At 48.3% G+C, this 24,743-nt stretch overlaps 1 protein-coding gene across 9 annotated transcripts in view; it reads left to right on the forward strand.

Annotated features, from left to right (window-relative positions):
- The window catches only part of HIF3A (hypoxia inducible factor 3 subunit alpha), a 46,924-nt gene that overhangs the window by 13,267 nt on the left and 8,914 nt on the right, over positions 1 to 24,743 (forward strand). For 8 of the 9 annotated variants that reach the window (XM_004061014.4, XM_055369802.2, XM_004061016.5 and 5 more), the window contains 7 exons: positions 1,855 to 1,961; positions 2,200 to 2,347; positions 10,145 to 10,263; positions 11,468 to 11,658; positions 15,154 to 15,258; positions 18,847 to 19,118; positions 21,034 to 21,151. In XM_004061014.4, the coding sequence (XP_004061062.3) occupies positions 1,855 to 1,961; positions 2,200 to 2,347; positions 10,145 to 10,263; positions 11,468 to 11,658; positions 15,154 to 15,258; positions 18,847 to 19,118; positions 21,034 to 21,151 (1,060 nt within the window). The remainder of the gene's footprint in view (positions 1 to 1,854; positions 1,962 to 2,199; positions 2,348 to 10,144; positions 10,264 to 11,467; positions 11,659 to 15,153; positions 15,259 to 18,846; positions 19,119 to 21,033; positions 21,152 to 24,743) is intronic. The other variant, XM_063701471.1, reaches the window with a different exon arrangement.

Below are 24,743 nucleotides of genomic sequence, written 5' to 3' on the forward strand. Positions count from 1 at the left end.
GGAATAATTGAGCCCAGAAGGTTGAGGCTGCAGTTAGCCATGATTGCACCATTGCACTCCAGCCTGGGCAACAGAATGAGACACTGTCTCTAAAAAAATAATAATAATAAATAAAATAAACTTATTATTTGTTCACCCTCTATCCTTCCTTTCATCTCTTTTTCTCTCCCCCTCTCTTCCTTCTGTCCTTCTCTTCCTTCTTCTGTCTTATCCCTCGCCCTGGTGTCATGCTTAGGAACGGTGACTCTGGATTCAGCCTGCTTGAGTGTCAGTCTTGGCTGTGTATCCTTAGCCAAATGACTTCACCTCTCTGTGCCACAATTTCCTCACCTATCCTGTGGAATCATAACAGAACCTGCCTTGTACGGTCGTTCTGAGCAGCTCAGTGAGTTTCCCGGTGCAAAGCACAAGTATCTAATTTTTAAATCATTATTGTCATCATTACTTTTTGTTGTTGTTGTTGAGGTGGAGTCTTGCTCTGTCACCCAGGCTGGAGTGCAGTGGCAGGATCTTGGCCCACTGCAACGTCCACCTCCCGGGTTCAAGTGATTCTCCTGCCTCAGCCTCCCGAGTAGCTGGGATCACAGGGGCCTGCCACCATGCCTGGCTACTTTTTGTATTTTTAGTAGAGATGGGGTTTTACCATGTTGGTCAGTCTAGTCTTGAACTCCTGACCTCAGGTGATCGGCCCGCCTCGGCCTCCCAAAGTGCTGGGATTACAGGCGTGAGCCACCGCACCCGGCCTATCATCCTCATTACTTTTTATTTATTTTCATTCTTCTCTTTCTTTTTGTGTTTTTTTCTTCCCCTATCTTCCTCTCTCCTATGTCATGCATGCTGTCTCTTTTTCTGTCTTTTCTTAGCTCTTCTTCCCCTCTCCACCCCTTCTCTTCCCTTGTATTAGTTCCCTATTGCTGCTGTAATATATTACCACAAACTCAGTGGCTCCAAACAACACAAACTCACTGTCTTACCGTTCTGGAGGTCAGAAATTTGAAATGAGGCCAGGCATTGTGGCTCACGCCTATAAACCTAGCACTTTGGGAGGCCAAGGCAGGAGAATGGCTTGAGGCCAGGAGTTCCAGATCAGCCTGGACAGCATAGTGAGACCTCATCTTAAAGAAAGAAAAAGAAATTAGAAATGAGTTTTACAGGCCAAATTAAGGCTGTGTTCCTTCTGGAGGCTCCAGGAAAGAATCTGTTTCCCTGCCTTTTCCAGCTCCTAGAGCTGGGCCCACCTGCATCCATCTCCCCATCTCAAGACTAACGTTAGGCAGGCCGGGCGAGGTGGCTAACACCTGTAATCTCAGCACTTCGGGAGGCTAAAGCAGGAAGATTGAGCCTGGGAGTTCAAGACCAGACTGGGCAACATAGTGAGACCCCCATCTCTACAAAAAAAATGCAAAAAGTAGCCAGGCAGGGCACACACCTGTAGTCCCAACTACTCAGGAGGCTGAGTCAGGAGGATTGCTTGAGCCTGGGAGGTCAAGTCTGTGGTGAGCCATGATTGAACCACTGCACTCTAGTGTGCGTGACGGAGCGAGAGCCTGCCTCAAAAAACAAACAACAAAACAAACAAAAAACTTCTAATGTCATCATATCTGTAAAGTCCCTTTAGCCACGTAAGAGACCATATCTACAGATTCCGGGAATTAGGATGTGGACATCTTTGGGGGTCATTATTCAACCCACCACACTCCTCTTGTTCTATTTCTTACTCCTTTTCTCTCGGTTACAATCCTTCTCGACATCTTGCTGGCTTTGTTCCTGTGTCCTCTGCTGCTACTTCCCTCTACCTACCCTCTCTCTCATCCAGTAGCATCCTGACCAGACCCCACTCCGCCCCACCCCCAGGATCGCAGAAGTGGCTGGCTATAGTCCCGATGACCTGATCGGCTGTTCCGCCTACGAGTACATCCACGCACTGGACTCCGATGCGGTCAGCAAGAGCATCCACACCTGTATGTATCCCATTTCCCCAGGTGTGAAGCCAGCTGCCACATGGCCCCCAGCTGACACCAGGACCCCCCAGCTCCCCATACCCCAGGATGCACTGCCTCCCCACCTCAACACCAGCTCCCTGCTCCCCAAGCCCCAAGGAACTGTCTCCTTCCTTGCCCCCTCATACCCAGTCCCCAGATCTTTCTCTCCCCATTTGCCCCCTTGGTGGCCCTGACCCCTCCCGATCCCCCTCCTCAGTGCTGAGCAAGGGCCAGGCAGTAACAGGGCAGTATCGCTTCCTGGCCCGGAGTGGTGGCTACCTGTGGACCCAGACCCAGGCCACAGTGGTGTCAGGGGGACGGGGCCCCCAGTCGGAGAGTATCGTCTGTGTCCATTTTTTAATCAGGTAAGCAGGAGGAGGGGCTGGGGTGGCTGTGTGTGGGCCTGATCTGCATGTGTGGACAGGTGTATGTGTGTGTGTGTGTGCATATGAGCATGCATGTGTATCATGCATAAGTGTATGTGAGGGAGTGTGCACGTGTACACATATGAGGAATGTGTGTCACCATGTAAATGCCGGTGTGTGTGTCTGCATGGACACAGTTACGTGTATGGGTGTGTAGACTGTTAATTTTGTGTGTGCGTGTGTGTGTGTGTGTGTGTGTGTGTGTGTGAACCTCTGCTTAAGTGGACTGTTAATTCAAATTAGAAAGGGCTCTTTATTTGACCTGGCATGGTGGTTCATGCCTGTAATCCTAGCACTTTGGGAGGCTGAGGTGGGCAGATTGCCTGAGCTCAGGAGTTTGAAACCAGCCTGGGCAACATGACAAAATGCTGTCTCTACCAAAAATACCAAAAATGAGCCGGGTGTGGCGACACATGCCTATAATCCCAACTACTCGGGAGGCTGAGGCACGAGAATCATTAGAACCCAGGTGGTGGAGGCTGCAGTGAGCCGAGATTGCATCAGTGCACTCTGGCCTCGGCAACAGAGCAAGACTCTGTCTCAAACAAACAAACAAACAAAAGGACTCTATATTCAAGTTAAAATAAGAAGTGTAACAGAATCATGGGGTCTTTTTTGCTTTTTAAATTTTGATGTGGCTCACGCCTGTAATCCCAGAACTTTGGGAGGCCAAGGGAGGAGGATTGCTAGAACCTCGAGGTTCAAGACCAGCCTGGGCAAAGTGGTTAGGACCCATTCTCAAAAAGAAAAAACAAACAAACAAACAAACCTGAAAAGAAACCAAAAAAAAACCACACACACAAAAAGATATATGTTTGCATACGGTAAATTCTCTTTATGGTGCACAGTTCTGTGAATTTTTGACAGATGTATGCAGTTGTGTAACCACTACACAATCCAGCTATTGACCAATTAGTGTGATTATAATAGTGGTTACACAATTACCACGATTTTTTTTTTTTTTTTGAGACAGAGTTTTGCCCTTGTCACTCAGGCTGGATTGCACTGGCACAATCTTGGCTCACTTCAACCTCTGCCTCCCAGATTCAAGCGATTCTCCTGCTTCAGCATCCCGAGTAGCTGGGATTACACGCAACAACATGCCCAGCTAATTTTTATATTTTTAATAGAGAAGGAGTTTCACCAGGTTGGCCGGTCTGGTCTCGAACTCCTGACCTCAGGTGATCCACCCTCCTCAGCCTCCCAAAGTGTTGGGATTACAGGCATGAGCCACTGCACCCGGCCCATGTTGTGGTATATATCAGTAGTTCCTTTGTAAATAGTGAATAGTATTCCATGGTATGAATAGAGCACAGTTTTTTTTTTTTATCCATTCACCAGTTAGAAGACATTGGGCTGTTTCCAAGTTTGGGTGATTACAAAAAACAGCTACTGTAAACATTCTCATACAAGATTTTATGAGATCACATGTTTTCATTTCTCTTGGGTAAACAGCTAGGATTGGAATGGATGGGTTATATAGTAAGTGTGTATTTAATCTAAGAAACTGCCATGGCTGGGCACAGTGGCTCATGCCTGTAATCCCAGCACTTTGGGAAGCCAAGGAAGGAGGATGACTAGAGCCTCCGAGGTGAAGACCAGCCTGGGCAAAGTGGTTAAGACTCAATCTCAAAAAAAAGAAAAACAGAAAACCTGAAAACAAACCAAAAAAAAAAAAAAAAAACCACAAAAATATATATGGTTTTCATGCAGTAAATTCTCTTTATGGTACACAGTTCTGTGAATTTTGACACATGCATGCAATTGTGTGACCACTATCACAATCCAGCTATTGACCAATTAGTGTGGTTACACAATTACCACGATTTATTTATTTTTATTTTTATTTATTTTTTTTTTTTGAGACAGAGTTTTGCCCTTATCACTCAGGCTGGAGTGCACTGGCACGATCTCGGCTCACTTCAACTTCCGCCTCCCGGGTTCAAGCAATTCTTCTGCTTCAGCCTCCTGAGTAGTTGGGATTACAGCTGGGATTACACCAAGCCCAGCTAATTTTTGTATTTTTAGTAGAGTCGGGATTTCACCACGTTGGCCAGGCTGGTCTCGAACTCCTGACCTCAGGTGATCCACCTGCCTCAGTCTCCCAAAGTGCTGGGATTATAGGCATGAGCCACCACACCCGGCCATTACCACGAATTTTTACACAAAAATATTCTCTTGTAGTAAACCCCTCCCACACCCCCATGTCCCTGGCAACCACTGTCCTCAGACCCCAGAGTTTTGCTTTTTCCAGAGGGTCACATACAGGGAATCGTACAGTGTGTAGCCTTTTGGGCCTGGCTCTTACTTAGCTTGATATATTTAAAATTCCTCCATGTTGTGGTTTTTCTTTCTTGATTTTTTTGTTTTATTTTGTTTTTAGAGACAGAGTCTCATTCTGTTGCCCAGGAGTGCACTGGTGCAATCTTGGCTCACTACAGCCTCCGCCTCCCAGGTTCAAGTGATTCTCCTGCCTCAGCCTCCCGAGTGGCTGGGATTAGAGGCGCGCACCAACACGCCCAGCTAATTTTTATATTTTTAATAGAGAAGGAGTTTCACCAGGTTGGCCAGGCTGGTCTCGAACTCCTGACCTCAGGTGATCCTCCTGCCTCAGCCTCCCAAAGTGCTGGGATTACAGGCGTGAGCCACCGCACCCAGCCCATGTTGTGGTTTATATCAGTAGTTCCTTTGTAAATAGTGAATAGTATTCATGGTATGAATGGAGCACAGTTTTTTTATCCATTCACCAGTTGGAAGATGCTGGGCTGTTTCCAAGTTTGGGTGATTACAAAAAAACAGCTACTGTAAACATTCTCATACAAGATTTTATGAGATCACATGTTTTCATTTCTCTTGGGTAAACAGCTAGGATTGGAATGGATGGGTTATATAGTAAGTGTGTATTTAATCTAAGAAACTGCCATGGCTGGGCACAGTGGCTCACGCCTGTAATCCCAGCACTTTGGGAGGCCGAGGAGGGCAGATCAGTTGAGGCCAGGAGTTTGAGACCAGCCTGGCCAACATTGTGAAACACTGTCTCCACTGAAAATACAAAAATTAGCCAGGTGTGGTAGCACATGCTTGTAACCCCAGCTGCTTGGGAGGCCGAGACATGACAATCACTTGAACCCAGGAGGCGGAGGTTGCAGTGAGCTGAGATCACACCGCTGCACTCTAGCCTGGGTGACAGAGTGAGATTCTGTCTCAAAAAATTAAAAAAAAGAAAGAAAGAAACAGCCAGGACAGGGTGCGGTGGCTCATGCCTGTAATCCCAGCACTTTGGGAGTCCAAGGTGGGTGGATCACCTGAGGTCAGGAGTTCCGGACCAGCCTGGTCAACATGGTGAAACTCCATCTCTACTAAAAATACAAAAATTAGCTTGGTGTGGTGGTGCATGCCTGTAGTGCCAGCTACTCAGGAGGCTGAGGCAGGAGAATCACTTGAACCTGGGAGGCAGAGGTTGCGGTGAGCTGAGATCACGCCACTGCACTCCAGCCTGGGCGACAGAAGGAGACACCATTTCCAAAAAAAGAAAAAAAGAAACAGCCAAACTCTTTTCCAAAGTGGCTGTATCATTTTGCATTCCCATCAGCAACGTATGGGGGTTCCAGTTGCTCCACATCTGTGCCAGCATTTCGCATTGTCTGGGTGTTTGGGTTTGGTGTTACTTTTAGTCATTCTAATAGATGTGCAGTGGGAAAATCACGATGGGGTTTTTTTTTTCCATCATGTGTCATAGAAGCTTTTCACCATTTAGAAATGCAGAGGTATCCATGACAACATTATGAGGCAGAGTTAGAATTATAGCTTTTCGGTCGTGCGCAGTGGCTCAAGCCTATAATCCCAGCACTTTGGGAGGCTGAGGTGGGCAGATGACTTGAGGTCAGGAGTTCAAGACCAGGCTGACCAACATGGTGAAACCCCGTCTTTCCTAAAAATACAAAAATTAGCCAGATGTGGTGGCGTGTGCCTGTAATCTGAGCTACTTGGGAGGCTGAGGCAGGAGAATCACTTGAACCCGGGAGGCGGAGGTTGCAATGAGTGGAGATCAGACCACTGCACTCCAGCCTGGGCGACAGAGTGAGAATCCATCTCAAAAAAAAAAAAAAAAAAAGAAAGAAAGAAAAGAAAAAAGAATTACACCTTTTCTTTGAAGGTTATCTTATAGGACATGCACCAGTTTTCTAAAGCCTTAGGGGTTTTTCTAGATCTGGAGGAATGTTCTGAAATACAAATCAACATATACATATGTATATAAATTTTTTTTGAGATAAAGTCTTGCTTTGTCATGCAGGCTGGAGTGCCGTGGCACAAACAGGGCTCACTGCAGCCCTAACCCACCTGAGCCTCCCAAGTAGCTGGGACTATAGGCACGCACTATCATGCCTAATTTTTTTTGTATTTTTTGTAGAGATGGAGTTTCATCATGTTGCCCAGGCTGGTCTTTAACTCCTGAGTTCAAGCGACCCACCCGCCTCGGCTTCCCAAAATGCTGGGATTACAGGTGTGAGCCCTGGTACCCAGCCTATAATTTTTTAAAAATAGGGATGGGGTCTCCCTGTGTTGCCCAGGCTGGTCTCAAACTCTTGGGCTCAAGTGACCCTCCTGCCTCAGCCTCCCAAAGTGCTGGGATTGCAGATGTGAACCACCATGCCAGGCCTACAAATCAACTTATGCCTCATGTCTCTACCCTTCTCAGAGCCCTTCTGAAGCTCCCCAGTATCCTCAGGAGAAAAGCCAAGGGCGTTGGTGTGGCTCACCAGGCCCTGTGAAGCTCCTGCCTCCCTCCCCTTCTCACTTACCCTCCAAATCTCAGGGCCTTTGCACAGGCAGTTCCTCCTTCCCAGAATGCTCTCTTCTCTTCCCTCCTCTCCTTTCTCCTGAGTCATGCCCGCTCATCCTTCCAGTCTCAGCTCAGACATCACTTCTGGAGACCCTCTTTCCTGAGCCCCTACATGAGCTCAGGTGCCCCCCATGCCAATTTTCTCTCCTGGTGTCCTGTACTTTTGCACCAGAGCACTTAAAACCATTTGTAATTATCCTATTAACTTGTGTGTTCAGCCAGGCCTTCTTCGATCGTCCTTTTCAAAATTGCAAACTCCCATCACTGCTTTATTTTCTCTGCAGTACTTACCACTATCTTTTTCTTCTTCTTCTTCTTTTTTTGAGACAGTCTCATTCTGTTGCCCAGACTGGAGTGCGGTGGCACAACCTCAGCTCACTGCAATCTTAGCCTCCCGGGTTCAAGTGATTCTCCTGTCTCAACCTTCCAAGTAGGGATTACAAGCACCCGCCACCACACCTGGCTAATTTTTGTATTTTTAGTAGAGATGGGGTTTCACTATGTTGGCCGGGCTAGTCTTGAACTCCTGAGCGCAAGTGATCCACCCACCTCAGTCTCCCAAAGTACTGGGATTACAGGCGTGAGCCACTGTGCCTGGCCCTCCCTAGTATTACCACTATCTAACCCAACGTTGTCCAATAAAAGCATGATGCCAGCCACATATGTCATTTGGATTTTTTTTTTTTTCTTTGAGACAGAGCCTTGCTCTGCCACCCAGGCTGCAACCACATTAAAAAGGTAAACAGAATACTGGGCATGGTAACTCACACCTGTAATCCCAACACTTTGGGAGGCCAAGGCCAGGAGTTTGAGAATAGCCTTGGCAACATAGGGAGACCCCATCTTTACTAATAATTTAAAAATTAGCCCAGCATGGTGGCATATGCCTGTAGTCCCAGCTACTCAGGAGGCTGAAGCAGGAGGATCACCTGAGCCTGGGAGATTGAGGCTGCAGTGAGCTGAGACTGCACCACTGCACTCCAGCCTGAGTGACAGAGTGAGATCCTGTCTCAAAAAAAAAAAAAAAAAAGTAAACAGAAGCAGGTGAAATTAATTTTATTTTTTAAATTTCATTTTATTTATTTATTTTGAGATGGAGTCTCACTCTGTCACCCAGGCTGGAGTGCAGTGGCATGATCTCGGCTCACTGCAGCTTCCACCTCTGGGGTTCAAGTGATTCTCCTGCCTCAACCTCCTGAGTGGCTGGGACTACAGGCGCATGCCACCACACCCAGCTAATTTTTGTATTTTTAGTAGAGATGGGGTTTCACCATGTGGGCCAGGCTGATCTTGAACTCCTGACCTCAGGTGATCCACCTGCCTTGGCCTCCCAAAGTGCTGGGATTACAGGTGTGAGCCACCGCACCTGGCCTAATTTTAATAATACATTTTATTTTCATATTCAAGATCACACCACTATGTAAGTAGCGGAGCTGGGATTTGAACCCAGGCCCCTGACTACAGAGTCCTTGCTATGAACCACTACACAGTAGTGCCTGATGAGGATATATTTGTGGAATGATGAATGAGTTAACTGAATGTGTCACACGTGCACATATTCGAGCCCAAGTGTATGGAGCATGTGAGCGTATATGTCCCTATATGCACTCAGGTGTATGTGAGCGCTCCTGTTTGTGCCTGTGTGTACGGAGTGTGTGTACAAGTTCGATTGTGTGTGCTTGTATCTTTCAGGGGAATAAGGGTGGCTTTGATCCAGCCTAAATTGGGATGTTTCCAGCCCAGGGAGGGTTTATTGAGTGTGGGGAGAGGTCATAGCTTCTCAAGGAGCTGGTGGGAAGACCAGGCCCACCTGCCTCCTGTCCTGAAGGGGGTTATGCAGATGAGATACAAATGAGGGCCTGATCCTCAGCCCCACCCAACTCTCCAAAAGCCAACTTGCACAGCGAGCATTTAGATTGTCTCTGCAGCCAGAGACTGTGTGAAGGGAGGTGCCGGGGACATAAGGATGTATTTCTAAACCTGTTCCCTTGAATATGAAAAATATCTATGAATAGAAACAGCATAAATAAAATCTTATTCATAAAAATTACAGCCCTATGAATTCTTCCTATTTGGTCATGTAATGAAGACTATGTTAAAAATATATTTTTTCATCAATACCTTTCTAAGAATATGTTTATAAGTAAAAATCTATAAAGAGAATATTTAGTTATTCTGAAGCCTTTCACTCACCCCTCTCTTTGCCCCTGGGCCTCCTTTCTCTGTTCCTAGGTCTCCTCCCGCTTCTGTCTTTCAGTGCCGCCCCACCCCCTTCCCTCAGTCTTCCTCCTCTCTGCCCAGGCTGTGCTAAATGCCAGCTCTTTTTTCTGCCTTTCCTTTTACAGAAGGAGCTTGGGAAGGGACAAACTTAACTTTCTTTTAAAAATGCTGTCAGAATAGGCCGGGCGCAGTGGCTCACGCCTGTAATCATAGCACTTTGGGAGGCTGAGGCAGGTGGATCGCCTGAGGTCAGGAGTTCGAGACCAGCCTGGCCAACATGGTGAAACCCCGTCTCTACTGAAAATACAAAAATTAGCTGGGTATGGGGGCTTGCATCTGTAATCCCAGCTACTCGGAAGGCTGAGGCAGGAGAATCGCTTGAACCTGGGAGGTGGAGGTTGCAGTGAGCCGAGATCGCACCACTGCACTCCAGCCTGGGCGACAGAGTGAGACCTTGTCTTAAAAATATAAAATGCTGTCAGAATAAAAAGCAGTCAACAGAAATGAAACCCTTATAGGAGACAAATAAATGTGGGCAATTATTTTCTGCAAAATGCCCTCCAAGCCCCTGGGCGCCATTGCCTTCTGTAATAGGACATCACCTGAACAGGCTTTCTGGGCTGGAGCCAAGGACCCTCCCTGACTCCCACCTCCCTTTCTGCCTTGTACCCCAGCCGGGTGGAAGAGACCGGAGTGGTGCTGTCCCTGGAGCAAACGGAGCAACACTCTCGCAGACCCATTCAGCGGGGCGCCCCCTCTCAGAAGGACACCTCTAACCCTGGGGACAGCCTTGGTATGGGGCAGGGCTGGGGCCGGGAGGGGTTGTGTCCCCAGGGCCCTTGGGAGAAAGCCCAAGGACCTTAACATGGCTCACCAGGCCCTGTGGGACCTGCCTCCTGCCTCCCTTCCCTGCGCACTCAGCCTCCAAAACACACAGCCTCCTAAGAGCCCTTGGAACACTCCAGCCTCGTGCCTCAGGGCCTTTGCACATGCAGTTTCCCAGAATGCTCTTCTCTCTCCTGTCCTCCCTCCCCTTCTGTGGCTATGGCGTGGTTGCTTCAGTCTCTTGCTGGCCTCTGCTCTAAATCCTGCTGTGGCTCCACATTGCCCCCACGCTTCTGCCTCTTCCCTGTTCTGGCTTTGCTGCTCTTTGGCTTCCAGTAATCTCGATCCTCCTAAGTCTGGCTCCTTTCTCCCTCTTCCTTCACTCTCCTGCCATCCTGGATGAGCCTCCCTCCCGGTCTATCCTTCAAGACCTCACCTTCTCCAAGCTGTTGCTGGCCACCCATGCTCCTGGGTGTGGGGTGGGATTGCTGATATAATATCCTTTCCTTTTCTGGCTCAGAGCTGGCTCTGGGCCTTGTCTTAACTCTGGGGACCTTACAGCCTCCTTGAGGGCTTGGGGCCAGTCTTTTCTCCTAAGGTGAAAGCTCCCCAGAGCTGAATGGCCAAATGCTGTTCTGAGCCACCAATCCCTTCCCCTCGGACCTTTCAGAGCCTCACCACAATCTGGCCACTGAAGTTCACAACCGGGCTGGGAGCAGTGGTTTATGCCTGCAATCCCAGCACTTTGGGAGGCCGAGGTGGGCGGATCACTTGAGGTCAGGAGTTTGAGATCAGCCTGGCCAACATGGTGAAACCCTGTCTCTATAAAAAATACAAAACTTAGCTGGGTGTGATGGCAGGCACCTGTAATCCCAGCTACTGAGGCAGGAGAATTGCTCGAACCCAGGAGGCAGAGGCTGCAGTGAACTGAGATAGTGCCACTGCACTCCATTCTGGGCAACAGAGCAAGACCCCATCTCAAAAATAAAAATAAAGTTTACACCTGGCCCAGCAGGGGTCCTCCAGGCCCCTTCCTTACCCTCACACTAAGAACAGTGGCCAACCTGACTTGCTGAAGATGTCAACTGTGTTCCTGGGGTTGGTATGGAGGGCTCTGGCCCTCGGCCCTCAGTCACCAGCCCGTGTTCTCCCCATCTCCATGTGTCCTGCAGACGCCCCTGGCCCCCGGATCCTTGCCTTCCTGCACCCGCCTTCCCTGAGCGAGGCTGCCCTGGCCGCTGACCCCCGCCGTTTCTGCAGCCCTGACCTCCGTCGCCTCCTGGGACCCATCCTGGATGGGGCTTCAGTAGCGACCACTCCCAGCACCCCGCTGGCCACGCGGCGCCCCCAAAGTCCTCTTTCGGTAAGCCATCCCACCCACGTGAGCCCTCAGCATCCAGTGCTCAGTCCCTCAGGGGGTCTTGGCCTGTGACTTAAACCTGACTGTTCTCTGGGCCTCAGCTTCTCCATCTGTGTAGTGGGGAGGTTGGGATGAGATGGGGTTGAGGTTCCTTTAAGACGCAGATCCAGATTTTTCAATTGTTAGAATTCCAGAGTCTGGCTCTGTTTAGGGAAAAACTCTCTCAAGCTATGTTTTTCCTCTGCTCTCCTAATAATGCAACAATCGTCAACACAGAAGAAGACTTCTGTGACCAAATGTGGGCAGTTTTTCCCACACACCAAGCAGCAGACACCAGCTGGGTGTCCTCCAATTCAATTCCGGCATCATCTACCTGGAGATAGTGTCAGATTTCACAGGTTGGGCCCCAGTCCCCAAGACTGCTCCTTGCTCTTCAGACACCAGTCACAAGTCTGGGCCTCCAGAATTTCTTTTTTATTTTTATTTTTATTTTCGAGATGGAGTCTCACTCTGTCACCCAGGCTGGAATGCAGTGGCGCAGTCTCGGCTCACTGCAACCTCCACCTCCGAGGTTCAAGCAATTCTCTTGCCTCAGCCTCCCAAGTAGCTGAGATTACAGGTGCATGCCACCACACCTGGTTAATTTTTTGTATTTTTAGTAGAGGCAGGGTTTCACCATGTTGGCCAGGCTGGTCTCGAGCTCCTGACATCAAGTGATCTTCCGGCCTCGGCCTCCCAGAGTGCTGGGATTACAGGTGTGAGCCACCGTACCTGGCTCTTTGGGTTTGATTAATTTGCTGGAGCAGCTCACAGTAATCAGGACAACACTTATTTAGGTTTACTGGTTCATTGTCAAGGATATTGCACGGATACGGATGAAGGGATACATTGAGTGAGGTATGGAGGAATGTAGGGTCTCGGAGCTTCCATGCCGTCCCGGGCACCACCCTCCAGAAACCTCCATGGGTCAGCTATCTGGAAGCCCCTCCAACCCAGTCCTCTTGGGTTTTTATGGAAGCTTCATGACATCAGCATTCCTTCCCCCAGGATATGGGGCAGGACCCTCTCTGGGGACAGTGTTTTTTTGTTTTGTTTTGTTTTGTTTTTGTTTTTGTTTTTTTTGAGACGGAGTTTTGCTCTTATCGCCCAGGCTGGAGTGCAATGGCATGATCACAGCTCACCACAACCTGCCCCTCCTGGATTCAAGCAATGCTCCTGCCTCAGCCTCCCAAGTAGCTGAGATTACAGGCGCACACTACCACGCCCAGTTAATTTTTTTATTTTTAGTAGAGACGGGGTTTCACCATGTTTGTCAGGCTGGTCTCGAACTCCTGACCTCATGATCCGCCCGCCTCAGCCTCCCAAAGTGCTAGGATTACAGGCATGAGCCACCGCGCCCGGCCTCTGGGGACAGTCTTATGACCCACAATCAAAAAGGCAGGGGAAGATTAGAGACCTGCCTTTGGGCAGGTGAAATGAGGGCAGAAGAAGGCTGGAGAGATTCTGTTTCCTGAGGCCTAACACACCCAGTGTTCTAACAAAAGACTGTTAGAACTGTTTTACTAGACTGTTCTAATAAAAGACTGTTCTAACAAAAGACAAGGGCCATGGGAGTTTGACCCAGGAACCATGCACAAAATCATATATATATATGTGTGTATAAAATAACACCACAGGCCCTGTATTAGTCTGTCTTCACGCTGCTGCTAAAGACATACCCAAGACTGGGTAATTTATAAAGAAAAAAAGATTTAATGGACTCACAGTTCCACATGGCTGGTGAGGCCTCACAATCATGGCGGAAGGTGAAAGATATGTCTTACATGGCGGCAGGCAAGAGAGAACGAAAACCAAGCGAAAGGGGTTTCCCCTTATAAAACCATTCAGATCTCATGAGACTTATTCACTATCACAAGGACAGTATGGGAGAGACCACCCCCATGATTCAATTATTGCTGACCAGGTCCCTCCCACAGTGTGTGGGAATTATGGGACTATAGTTCAAGATGAGATTTGGGTGGGGACGCAGCCAAACCCCATCAGGCCCCTAACCTGGGATGTTTGGAACTGGCACAGATGACCCTCCTCCCACTCCAGCTTGTGACTAAGCATCCAGTTCTCTGAACTTTGACCTCAAAGAGTCAAAATGTCTAATATCCTGATTTATACAGACCTGGATTAAATCCTAAATCTGCCATTTATCAGCCACGTTACCCTGGCTGGGCAAGCAAGTTCTTGAGGCCTTAATTTCTTCAGCTATAAAAGAAAGATATTAACATGTCACCACATCATTGGTTATTCTGAGCATTAAGTGACAGTATTCATGAGAAGCACTCAGTAGGGGCCTGGCACCTATTGGTGCTCAATAGATCATACCAGTTACTATCACTATTTGTTGTGAAGATAGTCTGACCTTTGACCTCAGTGGGTCCATGTTATCCAGTGTTGACTGTCTTCATCCCCACTCTCCACCCCAAGAAAATATCCTCTCTCCAGAGAAATACAGACTGTGACCTTTGACCTCATCCTTTACCCCTGAGACAGCTGAACTCTCCATTGTTTCCCCACTAAACTCCAGGCTCCAAGACCTTTAACCCCAGAGGATTTGTTTGAAAGTCTTGGCCTCAGGCTGGGTGCGGTGGCTCATGCCTGTACTCTCAGTACTTTGGGAGGCTGAGGTGGGGAGATCATCTGAGGTCAGGAGTTCAAGACCAGCCTCACTAACATGGTGAAACCCTGTCACTACTAAAAATACAGAAATTAGCTAGGCGTGGTGGAGGGCGCCTGTAATCCCAGCTACTTGGGAGGCTGAGGCAGGAGAATCACTTGAATCCAGGAGGTGGAGGTTGCAGTGAGCTGAGACCATGCCATTGCACTTCAACCTGGGTGACAGAGTAAGACTCCCTTTCAAAAAAAAAGTCTTGGCCTCAAGCTCATGTTTTTATTTATATATATATAGTGTGTGTGTGTGTGTGTGTGTGACAGAGTCTTACTCTGTCACCCAGGCTGGAGTGTGGTGGCATGATCATAGCTCACTGCAGCCTCTGCTTCCCAGGCTCAAGCCATTCTCCTGCCTCAGCCTCCCTAGTAGCTAGGACCACAGATGTGTGCCACCACACCCAGCTAATCTTTGTACTTTTAGTAGAGACAGGGTTTCACCCTGTTGGCCAAGCTGGTCTCGAATTCCTGACCTCAAGTGATCCACCCACCTTGGCCTCCCAAAGTCCTGGGATTACAGGTGTGAGCCACTGAGCCCAGCCAGGCTCTGATCCTTCTAACTGGAACTTCCATGTTTGCCCCATCCATCTATGTACACCCAGGCATTCTGAGTTTTGAACACCCAGGTTCAAAACTCATCTGCATTTGCTGTTGGACCCCCTTTGTGCCCCAGATGCCTGGCATTTGATCCCCACTTCTACCCTTGAGCTGCAGACTGTCTTAATGTTGATACCTCCCAGGCTCAAGATTTCCTGAAGTTTCTACTCCGTCTCTCCACAGGCTGATCTCCCAGATGAACTACCTGTGGGCACCGAGAATGTGCACAGACTCTTCACCTCCGGGAAAGACACTGAGGCAGTGGAGACAGATTTAGATATAGCTCAGGTAAGCGCTGGCATGGAAGGGAGTAATCCTCAGCCCTGTGTTCTGGGGATTCACATATGTGGCTTTAGAGAAGGGTAGTGGGATGGTTAAAGGAATGAATGGATGGATGGATGGACCATTGTATTCATTAGGTGGATGATGGTGGATGAATGGATGAGGTTTAGGCAGATATTTTAATGGATGGATAGATGGGTGGGTAGGTGGATGAATGTTTGGATGGATATTTTGATAGCTGGATGAAAAATGGATGGGTGATATTTGGATGAATGATTTATTGAATGCATAGATAAAATGACAGCAGCATGATGCATTAGTTATCTATTGCTGTGTAACAAATTGCCTAAAAACTTAACACCTTAAAACAACAACTATTTATTATGTCACATGGTGATTGAATATCAGAAATTCAGGAGCACCTTATCTGCTGGTTTTTGCTGAGTCTCTCTCATGAGGTTGAAGTCAAACTCTCAGTCAGGGCTACAGTCATCTGGGGTTAGAGGGTTTTCTTCCAAGCTCACACACATGAGGTTGTTGGCAGGCCTCAATCCCTCACTTTGCTTTGGCTGGAGGCCTCGGTTCCTCATCATGTGAACCTCTACATAGACTCCCTAGGTGTCCTCACAACATGGCAGTTGGCTTCCCTAAGGCAAGCAATCCAACAAAGAGAGAAAGGGACAAATGGAGAAGTAGAGAGACAGAAAGAACAAGTCCCAGACTGAAGACACAGTCTTTCATGGCCTAATCTCAGAAGTGACAAACCATCGCTTCTGCCATATTGTTTTGGTCATATAGATCAATCCTGTACACTGTGGGAGGCAATAACATAAGAGTGTGAACATCAAGAGGCAGGGATCATTGGGAACTTCCAATGATTGATGTCTCTCCCTCATGCAAAATACACTCACCCACCTCTCAAGGCCCCCCAAAGTCTCCCAAAGTTTCTTCCCATTACAGCATCAGCTTGAAGTCCAGAATCTGATCATCTGAATCTGGTCTTGGTGCTGGGGAAGCTCCTTGAGTACAGTTCCTCTCAACATTTTGGCTTGTGGACTAATGGGGACAAGTCGTCTGTCACCCACATACTCAATATACAGTGGTGAGACAGGAATAGACACTACTATTCAAAAAGGAGGGGGAAGAGGGGCATGCATATATCCCTGGTCCATAGCAGTTTTGAAATCCATGTGGGAAAATATCACAAGTTCTTTCATTAGGACTTTAAAAAAAATTGGGGGCCAGGCGTGGTGGCTCACGCCTGTAATCCCAGCTCTTTGGGAGGCCGAGGCAGGTGGATCATGAGGTCAGGAGATCAAGACCATTCTGGCCAACATGGTGAAACCCTGTCTCTACTAAAAATAAAAATAAAATTAGCTAGGCGTGGTGGCACATGCCTGTAATCCCAGCTACTCGGGAGGCTGAGGCAAGAGAATCACTTAAACCAGGGAGGCAGAGGTTGCAGTGAGCCGAGATTGTGCCACTGCACTCCAGCCTGATGACAGAGCTAGACTTTTGTCTCAAAAAAAAAAAAATATATATATATATAAAAATAGAGACAGGGTCTCAGCCCAGGCTGGTCTTGAACTCCCAGGCTCAACCTCCCAAAGTGCTGGGATTAGAGGTGTGAGCCACTGTGCCTGGCCCAAGGGTGCTCTTCATTGCTCTGAGACCACTTTTTTTTTTCTTTTTTCTTTTTTTTTTTTGAAATGGAGTCTCACTCTGTCACCCAAGCTGGAATTCAGTGACGCAATCTTGGCTCACTGCAACTTCCAACTCCCAGGTTCAAGTGATTCTCTGGCCTCAGCCTCCTGAGTAGCTGGGACTACAGGTGCCCACTACCATGCCCAGCCAATTTTTCGTATTTTTAGTAGAGATGTGGTTTCACCAGGCTGACTCAGAGACCACTTCTTAATGTTAGCATCATTTGCCATCTGGAGGGCTCCTGCAGTCAGCCAAACTCAAGGTTAATGGCATGGTTCTCCAGACTGCCAAGTCTGCCCAAGACTTCTGACATCAGACACAAGTTTGAGGGTCCCCAGGGTCACCCTTACTTTAGACCAGCTGCCTACCAATGTGGAGATTCCCAGACTCCTGTAGACTCCCTCAGGTTTGATAATTTGCTAGAAGTGTTCATGGTACTCAGAAAGTGCTATACTTAAGATTGTAGTTTTATTATAATGGAAGAATACAAATCAGAAACAGACAAAGGAAGATATTCATAGGTGGAATCTGGGACTGGAGGGTCCTAGATGGAAAGTTTTCTTCTCCTCAGGGACATGTTGTCCTCCCAGCATTGATATGTAGCAATATGTGGAGAGTAATGGCAACTCAGGAAGCTCACCAAAGCATCAGTGTTCAGAGTTTTTATTGGGGTTTCATTGCATAGGCATGATTGAGCAAATTACCGCCCATGTAATTGAATTCAGTCTCCAATGCTACCTTTACCTTCCCTGGATCCGGCTGATTTTGTGTGGGCCAAAGCCCCAACCCTCTAATCACAATGGTGGTTCTTTCTGCATGGCCAGCCTCCATCCTGAGTTATCTCATTAGCAAAAACTATCTAGAGGCTCACCATGAGTCACCTGGTTAGCATAAACTATCCAAAGGACCCACAGTGAATAGCAAAGACACTGCTATCACTCAGAAAATTCCAGAGGTTTAGAGGTTAACTTCCAGGAGCTGGGACAAAAGCCAGACCTCTCTTTGGGTAAAGTTAATTATTCACTACACAAGGAGGTTGAGAATCTTCAAAACCTTCAAGTACTATCTCCTTCATGTTTAACATTTCTTCCTTTAGGAGAAATATTTTTTTACCTCTCTCTCCTCTTGCCTTTTACTATAAGTAACAAGAAGAAATCAGGCAGCCCCTTCAACACTCTGGCTGGGAATCTTAGCTGGATCACCTCGTGTATTTGTTATATTTTCTACTTTCCACATAACTGCAGGCAACAGTGTTGCTAAACTTTCAGCCACTACAGGACAAAAATTCTCTTTCCTCTGGTTTCCAGTGATACGTTTCTCACTTCTCTCTAAGCCCTCACTGAGTCTTCTCAATGTTCAGATTTTGACCAATGGTTTCTTTGAGGCATTTAGGTGTTTTGTTTTTTTTTTGTTTTTTTTTTTGAGACAGTATTTCACTCTGTCACTCAGGCTGGACTGCGATGGTGTGATCATGGCTCACTGCAACCTCAAACTCCTGGGCTGAAACAATCCTCCCACCTCAGCCTCCTGAGTAATTAGAACTACAGGCATGGGCCACCATACCTGGCTAATTTTTTGCCTTTTTTATGTAGGTGGGGGTCTCACTATGTTACCCAGACTGGTCTCTAATTTCTAGCCTCAAGTGATGCTCCCGACTCAGCCTCCTAAAAGCTCTGGGATTACAGGTGTGAGCTACCATGCTTCTGACCCAGTTTAGGATTTCTCTAACATGTTCTTCAGGGAGTCCTTATACCCATTTTACAGATGAGGAAACTGAAGCTCAGACTGTTGACCACAGGCACAGAACTCAGAAGTCGTGGTGCTGGGACTTCAGCCAAGGTCCACCCAAGTCCAAGGCTCATCCTCTTACCTCCCTCCTGCCCTCCGCAGGATGCCGATGCTCTGGATTTGGAGATGCTGGCCCCCTACATCTCCATGGATGATGACTTCCAGCTCAACGCCAGCGAGCAGCTACCCAGGGCCTACCACAGACCTCTGGGGGCTGTCCCCCGGCCCCGTGCTCGGAGCTTCCATGGCCTGTCACCTCCAGCCCTTGAGCCCTCCCTGCTGCCCCGCTGGGGGAGTGACCCCCGGCTGAGCTGCTCCAGCCCTTCCAGAGGGGACCCCTCAGCATCCTCTCCCATGGCTGGGGCTCGGAAGAGGTGAGCCACAGTAAAGGGGGGACATCAAGGCAGCATCCCCTCACCCCGTCTTGCCCCTGCCTCCTGCTTCAGCCTCATCCCTCACCATTTCTCTAACCCTGATCTCTGCTCCAGCCAGGCCCTCGGTGGGCCCAGCACATGCCAAGTTTGTGCCAATCTCTATGCCTTTGCCTAGGCTGTACACCCCTTCTGGAGTGCCCTCCACTGCTCTCACGGTTTATCCAAATCCCACCTGTCAACCAGTGCTCTCTCCTTTGGAACATAGTTATATCTGATCTGGTGACAATTTTTGTCAGAGTTTAGAAGACATTGCCGCAGTGTCAGAGAAACTATCTAAGCTGGGTGTGGTGGTGCATGCCTGTAGTCCTAGCTACTTGGGAGGCTGAGGTGGGAGGATCTCTTGAGCCCAGGAGATTGAGGCTGCAGTGAGCTGTGCTTGTGCCACTGCACTCCAGCCTGGGCAACGGTGAGACCCTGTCAAGAAAAAAAAAAAAAAAAAGAGAGAGAGAGTGAAGAGAGAGGAAGGAAGGGAGGAAGGAAAGAAGAAGGAAGGAAGGGAAGGAGGGAGGGAGGGAGGGAAGGAAAGGAAAAAAGAAAAGAAACTGTCTGGAACTAAATTGCAAGCATGTGCTCATTTCGAATCCAGAGTGATCTTATCCTTATGGATACATCTTGGTATCTCCCAAGGCTCCCAGCTTGGTACTGGCTATAAAGTGGGTACCTAATAAATAATTATTAAATGAGGGAGGGAGGGAATTATTAATGAATATAGTTGGCACTTTAATGGGTGGACAGGTGGATGGATGCATAGGTCGATGGAAGGACAGATGGATGGATGTGTAGGTGAAAGGGTGTATGTATGTATGTGTGGATGTGTGGATGGATGGATGGATGAATGATGGATGTCTGGGTAGACAGAAGGATTGATGGATGGGTCAACGGATTGATGGGTGGCTGAAAGGAAGGATAGATGGTGGATGGATGGATGGATCAATGGATGGATGGAGGGATGGATGGATGGATGGATGGATGGATAGTTGGATGAATGGTGGATGGATGGCAGATGGATGGTGGGTGGATGGATGGTGGATGGATGTGTGGATGGATTAATCAATGGATTAATGGATGGATGCATGGATGGTGGATGGATGGATGGATGGATGGATGGTGGATGGTTGGCAGATGGATGGTGGATGGATGGCAGATGGATGGATGGATGAATCAATGGATTAATGGATGGATGGATGGTGGATGGCAGATGGATGGCAGATGGATGGATGGGTGGATCAATGGATGGATGGATGGATGGATGGATGGTGGATGGTTGGCAGATGGATGGTGGATGGATGGCAGATGGATGGATGGATGAATCAATGGATTAATGGATGGATGGATGGTGGATGGCAGATGGATGGCAGATGGATGGATGGGTGGATCAATGGATGGATGGATGGATGGATGGATGAATCAATGGATTAATGGATGGATGGATGGTGGATGGCAGATGGATGGATGGGTGGATCAATGGATGGATGGATGGATGGATGGATGGTGGATGGCTGGCAGACAGATGGTGGATGGATGGCAGGTGGATGGATGGCAGATGGATGGATGGATGGATGGATGGTGGATGGCTGGGTGGAAGGATGGATGGATAGATGAAGGACAACTAGGTGGATAAATAGGTGGATGAATGGAAGGATAAATGGATGGAGGTTGTTTGGGTGGGTGGGTGATGGATCATTGGATAAATGAGAAGATGGATTGGTGGATGGATGGATGGACTGGTGGGTGTATGACTAAAGGAATAAATAGGTGCTCAGGGGAGTGAACAAATGCTCACCACCTGCTTACACTGTTATCCACACTTGCCCAGGTTTGCTGTGTCCTGAGATTCTTGCCTGTTTTCCTCCAGGACCCTGGCCCAGAGCTCAGAGGACGAGGACGAGGGAGTGGAGCTGCTGGGAGTGAGACCTCCCAAAAGGTCCCCCAGCCCAGAACACGAAAACTTTCTGCTGTTTCCCCTCAGCCTGGTGTGTTGGGGGATTAATGGGATTCTCTGGCCCTCATTACCTAGCTGGCTTAAACCTACTGTTTTATAGATAGGAAACCAGAGAGGAGCAGGGGCTGGTTGTGGGTCATACAGAAAGTCAGTGGGCCAGCTGAGACTAAAGCCTGATCTTCTAGTTTCACTAATGGGTATTAAAAACCTCTGCAGTGAACTGAGATTGCGCCACTACACCCCAGCATGAGCGACAGAATGGGACCTTGTCAAAAAAAAAAAAAAAAAACTCTGCAAATACATGTAAGATGGCAGTAAGTCAGCTGGGCGCAGTTGCTCACGCATGTGATCCCAACACTTTGGGAGGCCGAGGCAGGCGGATCACCTGAGGTCGGGAGTTTGAGACCAGCCTGGCCAACATGGAGATACCCCGTCTCTACTGAAAATACAAAATTAGCTGGGCATGGTGGCGCATGCCTTTAATCCCAGCTACTCAGGAGGCTGAGGCAGGAGAATCGTTTGAACCCGGGAAGAGAAGATTGCAGTGAGCTGAGATCGTGCCACTGCACTCCAGTCTAGGCAACAAAAGCGAAACTCTGTCTCAAAAAAAAAAAAAAAAAAAAAAGGCAATAAGTGCAAAGAAGGAAAAATTAAGCAGGCTAAGGGGAGAAATGGCATGTGGCTGGTATCTGCAGGGATCTTCTCTGCTCCCATGGGACCCCCTCCCCAAACTAGAACAGGTCTTGGCCTTGGATTACTAGTGCAGAGTTCAAAGTGCAGACACTAGAATCAGACTGACCTGGGTTCAAGTCCCAGGTCTGCCACCCAGTAACTGCCACCTGACCTTGGGCAGGTGACGTCACCATGTGGAGCCTCAGTTGCCTCATCCAGAAAGTGGGAATAGTTACATCTCACGGGACTGCCATGAGGATTAAAGGAAATTAGGCCCTTAGCTGACACTCAGTGGGCTGACCATAAATGGTGTACAAAAACAAACCAAACGGCCTGGCGCGGTGGCTCACACCTATATTCCTAGCACTTTGGGAGGCCGAGGTGGGTGGATCACCTGAGGTCAGGAGTTCGAGACCAGCCTGGCCAACATGGTGAAACCCCGTCTCTACTAAAAATACAAAAATTAGCCAGGCATGGTGGCAGGCGCCTGTAATCCCGGCTACTCTGGAGGCTAAGACAGGAGAACTGCTTGAACCTGGGAGGCGGAGATTGCAGTGAGCCGAGATCCTGCTGCTGCACTCCCAGCCTGGGTGACAAAGAGCAAAACTCCATCTAAACAAACAAACAAACAAAAGCAGCCTCCCTGCAGTGTCCCTCCTCCAGTCTCCCCAGCTATTCATTCTGCACAACAGCAACCACAATACCCTTTTCAAAAGCCTGGGCCAGGTGCGGTGGTTCCCACCTGTAATCCCAGCACTTTGGGAAGCCAAGGCAGGAGGATCACTTGAGCCCAGGAGTTCGAGACCAGCCTGGGCAACATAGTAAGATGCTGTCTGTACAAAAAAAAAAAAAAAAAAATTAAAATTTAAGCGGGTGTGGTGGCATGTGCCTGTAGTCCCAGCTACTCAGGAGGCTGTGGTGAAAGGATCACCTGAGCCTGGGAGGTCAAGGCTGTAGTGAGCCATGATCGTGCCACTGCACTCCAGCCTAGATGACAGCACAAGACGCTGTCTCAAAAAAATAAAAATAAAAAAGCCAGCCTGGACTATGTCACTTCTGCAAGGCCTCCCTCTAGGACCTTTCATGGCCCCCTAGTGCTTACAGCAGTGCCCTGGTTCTTCACTCTGCAAAGGGTTGTTTGAATATGAGATGTGCCAGACATAATGCCTCACACCTGTAATCCCAGCACTTTGGGAGGTTGAGGCGGGATACTCACTTGAAGTCTGGAGTTCAAGACCAGCCTGGCCAACATGGTGAAACCCTGTCCCTACTAAAAATACAAACATTAGCCAGGTGTAGGTGCACACCTATAGTGCCAGCTACTCGGAAGGCTAAGGCACAAGAATTGCTTGAACTCTGGAGGCAGAGGTTGCAGTGAGCCGAGATCGCGCCATTGCACTCCTGCCTGGAGGACAGGGTGAAACTCCCTCTCAGAAAAAAAAAAAAACCTTTCTCTCTCTATATGTATATATGTGTGTATATATATGTATATATGTGTGTATATATATGTATGTATGTGTATATATGTATATATGTATATATACATATATGACAGCTTACACTTATTAAGTGCCTACCATGTGCCAGACACTGCACTAAATTCCTTGCATGACTAACTTATTTAATCCCCACAACTACTATTGAAATGTTCTTGTTACTGTTATACACACTTACACAGAAGAAGTTAAACAACTGTATCAGAGTCTGCACAGGAAAGGTAGCACACTCAGAGGGAGTGTTGAGGAGAATTTAATAACAGGACTGTTGAAAAAGGTGTTAACATAGTGTAGGGAAATCAGCAAGCCTGGTGCAGTACCTTGGGGCACAGCATGGGAAGTGGGCATCAGCCCTGGCCTGAAGGTGCAGGGCAGGGTGGTCACCAGATCCTGCAGCGAGTGGAGTCCAGCTAATGAGGGCTGAAACCTTCCATGGAGGGACACTGCCAACTCACAGAGAAGAATAAATACCCTACCTGCTGGTGTCTCCCGTGAGCTAACCAACAGGAACACACGGAGCAAAGTTGCACGCTGTCACGGTCTCTGTGTACAGGTCCTCGGGCGAAGGAAGAAGGAGAAGGGGGAATGAGGCTCAGGAGGAACACAAGTAGGATGACTGGACAGGGACTGACCCAAAGTCACACCACAAATGGGTGGCCACTGGACCCCAGCAGCCCTTAACTGCTGCACACCATCTTGTCTTTGGATATATATTTTTTTCCTTCCTTTCTTTTCTTTTCTTTCCTTTTTTTTTTTTTTTTTTTTTTTTTTTTTTTTTTTTGAGACAGAGTCTCACTCTGTCGCCCAGGCTGGAGTGCAGTGGCGCGATCTCGGCTCACTGCAAACTCCATCTCCCGGGTTCACGCCATTCTCCTGCCTCAGCCTCCCGAGTAGCTGGGATCACAGGCAGCTGCCACCATGCCCGGTTATTTTTTTGTATTTTTAGTAGAGGCAGGGTTTCACCGTGTTATCCAGGATGGTCTCGATCTCCTGACCTCGTGATCCGCCCGACTCGGCCTCCCAAAGTGCTGGGATTACAGGCGTGAGCCACCGCACCCAGCCTCTTTTCTTCTTTTTTGAGATGGAGTCTCACTCTGTCTACCAGGCTAGAGTGCAGTGACACGATCTTGGCTCACTACAACCTCCTCCTCCCAGGTTGAAGCAATTCTCCTACCTCCGCCTCCCAAGTAGCTGGGATTACAGACATGCGCAACCACACCCTGCTAATTTTTGTATTTTTAGTAGAGATGGAGTTTCACCATGTTGGCCAGGCTGGTCTCGAACTCCTGACCTCGAATGATCCACCCATCTCAGCCTCCCAAAGTGCTGGGATTACAGGCGTGAGCCGCCATGCCCAGCTTATTTCATTTTTTAAATTTTTTGTAGAGATAGGGTCTCGTTATGTTGCCCAGGCTGATCTCAAACTCCTGACCTCAGGTGATCCTCCTACCTTGG

This window comes from Gorilla gorilla, chromosome 20, assembly GCF_029281585.2.
Source record: "Gorilla gorilla gorilla isolate KB3781 chromosome 20, NHGRI_mGorGor1-v2.1_pri, whole genome shotgun sequence".
NCBI classification, from domain to species: Eukaryota; Metazoa; Chordata; class Mammalia; order Primates; family Hominidae; genus Gorilla; species Gorilla gorilla.